The 6,053-nt window shown below is 40.6% G+C and overlaps 1 protein-coding gene across 1 annotated transcript; it reads left to right on the forward strand.

The window, feature by feature from the left end:
- Positions 1–283: 283 nt before the first annotated feature.
- Positions 284–3,051, forward strand: LOC117370853 (odorant receptor 131-2-like). The gene is made up of 2 exons (XM_033966393.1): positions 284–436; positions 2,269–3,051. The coding sequence occupies exons 1-2, from the start codon at positions 284–286 to the stop codon at positions 3,049–3,051; spliced, it is 936 nt and encodes a 311-aa protein (XP_033822284.1).
- Positions 3,052–6,053: the final 3,002 nt, after the last annotated feature.

Genomic DNA, 6,053 nt, shown 5'->3' on the forward strand with positions numbered 1-6,053 from the left:
GTTAGCTCCTCCCTTCAGATACATATAAGGCAGAGGCCTCCAGTAGTGTTTCCAGAGCTGAAGAAGCGGCTTGGATGAGCTGCGAAACACTTTCACTCCTACAATTTTTTTGCCTATTTTTTTTGCAATCTATTGTGATGTGCATGAAAGGTATTGTTTGATTATTTACTACTAAATCTCTTGATCTGGTGCACATCCTCAATATGAACATGATTTTTGTGTAAATTTCCATTGTAAACTTTGACCGTACTAAATCAATGTTTTTGTTTCAAGAATATTTCCAATGAATTTCTCCAGTTCTGGTTCTAATTCGACTCCTGTGGTGGTAAGGGATGATCTGAAGACTGCAATTATGAAAAATATCATCACCGTGACTCTCTGTCTCTCCATCAACTACATTAATGCTACTCTTGTTTACACCTTTATAAAGCATGAGGTCAGTTCAGTGGTATAAAGACTCACATTAAAAGTATATATACTCAAAAGCCTCATAATAGTAACATGTTTTCATGTCAAATGATTTAGTCCTTTAACACAGGGGATGTCACAATATTAATAAATGTTATTGTTTTTGTTTGAAAATGGTAGTATTTATCTGTATTTTTTAAACAGTTATCTTCCTAGGAGATGATTAATTTAGAATGATTTTCTTATATTCCAAGTATACTGAGCCTGTTGTCTTTCACTACAGTTTTCTCTGTTCTCCACACACACATACACCAGTTTCCATCAGGTCCATTTGGTTTGATGGTCTTCTCTTTCTTTCTCTGCCCATGTGAGAGTTCTAATAGAACGTTTGTTACTATTTCTGGATTGCAATGACAGTGAAATGTGACTGTCATTCTTCTACCAGCACTTTTGTTATTGATTGGTTGAAAGTCTTTGTACAGCACTGTGTTTGGAATGTGTCTCGTCATTTTATATTTAAACTCTGTTCTCATTATTTGCATGTAAGAACCATCCAGTGATTTCTCCATTTGCTTTGTAAATGTCTAACTCTCATAATCATACAATAAGACTGTTCCCACTGAAAGAAGCTGCTGCGCTTATTGTGTTGTGATAGTAAACGAATGTTGTCTGCAAAGTCTAAATTTGTTAATGCCACAGCACCGGAATAATGTAGGTTTTATCTTCACGGCTTGGCTATCTACGCATGGCGGATAAATATGGCAAAAATAAGTTAAGTGCATAAAAACTACAACTCACTATACTGCTGAATCAGTGGGAGCCCTGCGCTTGTTTCTTCTGTCCTTCTTGTTCACATTTGTTTCTTTCAAAGAACTCTAAAGGCTTATCTTTTAATCCAGGGTGCTTAGTCTCAAAGTGCCAAAGCATTTTTGAAGGTTTCATTGCCTCGTTCTCTTTTCCCTGCATATTAGGCAGAGCGGACTCTGCGCTTGAAAGTCACCTGTAGCGACAAACCCATATTTTAAGTAGGACTCCTGGTATTGTCTGTTAAATTTAGCTTCCTTTTTCTTGGAGTTTGTAGGCTCCTCTTCTGGCTCCTCAGTTGTCTTGTTCCCCTTTGCAAAAAAGCTCTCCAAAGACTTTTGTTTTTGGCACATTTTCACTTGCTTGTGGGTCTACTTTTCTACGACGTGTCTGATGCGTTATACGTGATACATCATTGCGGGGGACAAGAGCATATCCAGCACACATATACCTGCCATTGCATCAAACGGATTTTTGATTCCTATCAGGATTTACATTATATGTCTACGGACAAGCTTATAAGCGTGTCATGGGTGACAGGTGAAAGTTATGTCAGAGAAGATGCGGTCGCTGATGAATTATTTTCTGTTTTTGAGCAGCTCGGTTGCAAATGCGTAACAGACCGGAACCAGTCCTCAACCCGATGTTTAGGGACCACTGGCCTTGAGGACCTTTTGGGTGTAATGGCAAATCCCAGTTCAGACTCACAGTTCTTGATGTCTTTTTGCAGAGTATAGTCTAGTGGTATAATAAATCACATTGAGGTAGACTGGCTTTTTATGTCAAATGTCAGTGCACCCACCATATTCTTGATTTTATATTTGTATACATCCAATTGAAATTTTCTCTCAAGTGAAACATTGCCTGATGTAATGGGATGAATCTAGTGTGGGTGTGTGTATGTATATATATATATGTTTTTAAGATTTACTATCCATCTACATTATATATATATATATATATATATATATATATATATATATATATATATATATATATATATAGTAAATCTTAAAAACAAAACTAAATAAACAGTAACTTTTCTATGTTCCTCAGATATTCAAAATGAATCCTCGCTACATCCTCTACATCCACCTGGTCATCAACGACATCATCCTGTTGACACTGCTGACCCTCATCCAAGTGTTGAGCTACATAATTTTCACTCTCCATGTGTGGTTGTGTATTCTCTTCCTTTTGTTAGCATTACCTGCTAATTTTAACAATCCTATGACTCTTGCCTTCATGGCCATTGAGTGCTATGTTGCTGTCTGCTTCCCTCTGCGACACTCACAGATCTTTACAGTTAAAAGAACATACATTCTCATTGCCTTCATTTGGCTGATAAGTGCACAGTCTGTTCTTCCAGATCTCTTTGTCTCTTTAGCCACAGAACGTCTTCACTTTTTTCAATCTCGAATGTTTTGTCTAAGGTCAGATATTTTCAGAATTTCCATCTTACATGAGAAACACAATATCATGCATGCTGTATTATTGGCCACTGTGTGGCTGACTCTTATCTACACATATTTCAAAATACTGTTCACAGCAAAAATGGCTTCAGCTGACGCCAAAAAGGCCAGAAACACAGTCCTGCTTCACAGCTTCCAACTAATGCTCACCATGCTAACATATGTAAATAATCAAATTTCAGTAGGACTAACATTTTTATTTCCTAAGAGTGTGCTTGCTATTCGCTTTACTATGGCCATTATAGTCAATGTGATGCCACGGCTAGTCAGTCCACTTGTTTATGGAATAAGAGATAAAACTTTCAGGAAATACTTAAAACAATATTTGTTTTGTGAGGAAAAAAGGAAAAAGGCAACTAAATTATAGTTCTAAAGATTTCAGAGGTTGGACTGAAAAGTATATTTCACAATTTTATTCAGTTATTGTCAATTTTGTCACACAAAAACACATAAAACAAAACTGTAACACGTAATCTATGGTGTTATAGACCTGTTATATTTACTTTTATGTCCCATTGGAGTATATCTGATATCCTACACTTTTATTGAACATGAGTTTCAAAATATCTAACTTTCCTACAGATGTGCTCCTTGCAGATGTGCTCCTTACCAATGTTCCCTCTAATTTTTCACGAGTCTGAGCAAACACACAAACTCCCTGAGCGTCCCATGGACCCCTGTGAGCAACATCAGACGTGCGCACTGTGGTCGTGCTGCATCGCATCCATCCAAGTTAAATGGTTTATTAAAAGAATCAAATTACCATATTTACATTTGTTATAAGACTTTTAATTAAGTGCTTTAGTCACTTATACAATGAAAATGACAAAAATCTTGCTCATGACCTGTGTAGTATGTTAATGCTATTGGAAGTATAAATATTTAACTATGGCAAAACATGAGCTTCCAACCAAACCAAGCCAACTGTAAACTCCAATGTTGAAAACACACTTAACATTTTTATGATAAAGCTCTGACTTGTATTATGAGTAAAAGCCATTATGTGAAGCTTTTGCTGTGCACTGAGTGAGATTGTCCTACTGTGTCTGGGAGACAGTCTGTCAGCACATAAGGTCCTCTGCTCCTGAGTCCACCATGAGATCTTCACTTGGTTCCACGAACCACTCCAGGTCCGAGATGCCTTTAGTTTAACTTGTACAAACATCCACAGTGTCCTGGTCGCGTACTTCCTTTGTTTTGTCCATTTCATGTTTAAAACGCAAAACTGCTGCAAAACAGTGCGTAAAGTGACGCAATTACGTGTGCGTAATTTTACGCTCGGATCTTTGCCCGAGGGCGGGCTGTCGGAGCGTTCAGGGGTTAAACAGCACTTAGAATTATTAACAAGTTTACGCTCCACATCGGTCACATCGGCTAAAACACTGGGAGCGGGACATGAGGGGCCTGTCAATGACGTTGATAAGATGCGCAAATACGTATGTGAATCACATAATTGTCTGGAGCAGCTCGTCCCCGGTGACACTCACTGACTCACATTGAAAAATAGCGCAGAATGAATTGTTGTGTGTTTATTTTATTTTCAACTCCGGTTAGATTTTTTTGTGCGCAGCACAGTTTTTCTGTGCGCGGAGACCGTGTCAGCAGTGCACAATTGCGCACGCGCGCAGCTTAGAGGGAACAGTGTTCCTTAGAGATGTGATGTGTTATGTCTCCATCTACTGGCAGCAGATGAAATTACTTTTGAAAAAAATAAAGATAGCTCGCGTTAGCAACTTTTTCTCACGTGCTTACACAGGCAAGTAGTTATAATAAACGCAATTTGACAACAGAAATGTTGGACCATGGCCTTACCTATGTTCCTGTCGTAACGGCTAGTGCGGACCACGGAGTGCAGACTCGGGGCAAGTTGACAGTGTTTATTTATAGTTTGTGCCAAAACAGTTTTCAATAGTTCATTTAACACACACGGGGAGCAGGGAGCGGGAGGCAGACCAGACAGGGTAGTGCAGAGCAGGAACGGGAAAACCAGGACCGGAAAGTGAACAGGATCAGGACGAGACCAGGGCAAGCCAAGCAGGGGTTGTCCGGAGTGGGCACAGAGACAGTCAGGGCCGGAGCACGACGGGATCAGGGACAGGACCAGGGAAGACCCAGCAGGAGTAATCCAGAGAGCGGGAGCCAGGGCCGGAGATGGGAAGCAAGCCGGAGACCAAGACGGGACAGGAGGCAAGGCAGAAGGGTGGACTATACCGGAGCTGGAGTGCAGAGGCAGAAGCAGGAACGAGCGAGAGCAGGAATCTGGAAGGTGGCAAAAATCCAATGATTAACAGGCAGACAGGTAACAAAATGCAAAAACTAAGCTGGAGCATTCACGTTGACACACGAACGGTCTGGCTCCAAGTGTCTTCTGCCGAGCCCTCATATACTCGACAGCAGGTGGTGATGATTGCGCTAATGCGCTCCAGGTGCGCACGGGAAGAGTAGGAACTCCGCCCAGCTCCGGATTCAGACAGGTAGGGGAGGGGGAGAGCACACAGGGAGACAGAAAATGCAGGCATCATGACAGTTCCACAGGAAAGGCTCTGTCTCCTGTGGTTTTGAGGGTGGTTCCAAACACAGCCAGCAGGAGCTGGTCACCTGACCTCAAGGCTCTGAGTGGGGAATAGGCCTCCAGTAACTCCCTCAAATATAGAGGACTTATAGAGTGCAGATATTTGAACACAATCATTAACCTTTTGAATTTCATCTTATATGAAATAGGAGCCAGTGCAGAGGTTTCACAGATGAGGCATGATGTCCTCTCCTCTTTTCGTTTTGCTGGCAGATGAGCTGCAACTTTCTGGACATTCTGTAAGAGCTGCAGGGAGCCCTGGTCCAGCCCCACATACAAAGAATTACAATAGTCCAGAAGAGACATTAGAAATGCCTGGATTGCTTTTTCAAAATCCTCCAAAGTGTTTGTTCAGTTTGAACATAGAATCCACAGTCACCCCAAGATTCCTCACTGCAGGATAACAATAAGAGAACAGAGGCCCAATCACACCGTCATGCCCAAGCAGTGAGTTAGTTTAGCCAAACACCACACTCTTTTGATTTAAGTTCAGAAAGTAAAACTGTGGATTTCCCAAGGTAAATCGTTAAAGGCAGGCCATTAAAAACTTTTAAAAGAGCTGTTTCAATACTGTGCTGGAATTTAAAACCCGATTGGAATTTTTCACCAGTTTTGTTTAGATTGAGGTAAGCCTGCAGTAAGCCATATGCAATCTTCTCTAAAACCTTAGATGCAAAAGGCAACTTTGAGATGGGTCTAAAGTTAGGAAGATTATTTAGGTCAAGATGTTTTTGATGAGTTCAGGGCAGTGGAAAAACAACCAGAAATCAGAGACAAGTTCATAACATTAGCAGAAT

Source organism: Periophthalmus magnuspinnatus, chromosome 5 (assembly GCF_009829125.3).
Source record: "Periophthalmus magnuspinnatus isolate fPerMag1 chromosome 5, fPerMag1.2.pri, whole genome shotgun sequence".
In the NCBI taxonomy this organism is placed as follows: Eukaryota; Metazoa; Chordata; class Actinopteri; order Gobiiformes; family Gobiidae; genus Periophthalmus; species Periophthalmus magnuspinnatus.

Coding starts and splice junctions, on each gene's coding strand:
- LOC117370853 (XM_033966393.1), top strand. CDS start 284: ATGAATTTCTCCAGTTCTGGTTCTAATTCGACTCCTGTGGTGGTAAGG. Junction 437..2,268: donor ACACCTTTATAAAGCATGAG/GTCAGTTCAGTG, acceptor TATGTTCCTCAG/ATATTCAAAATGAATCCTCG.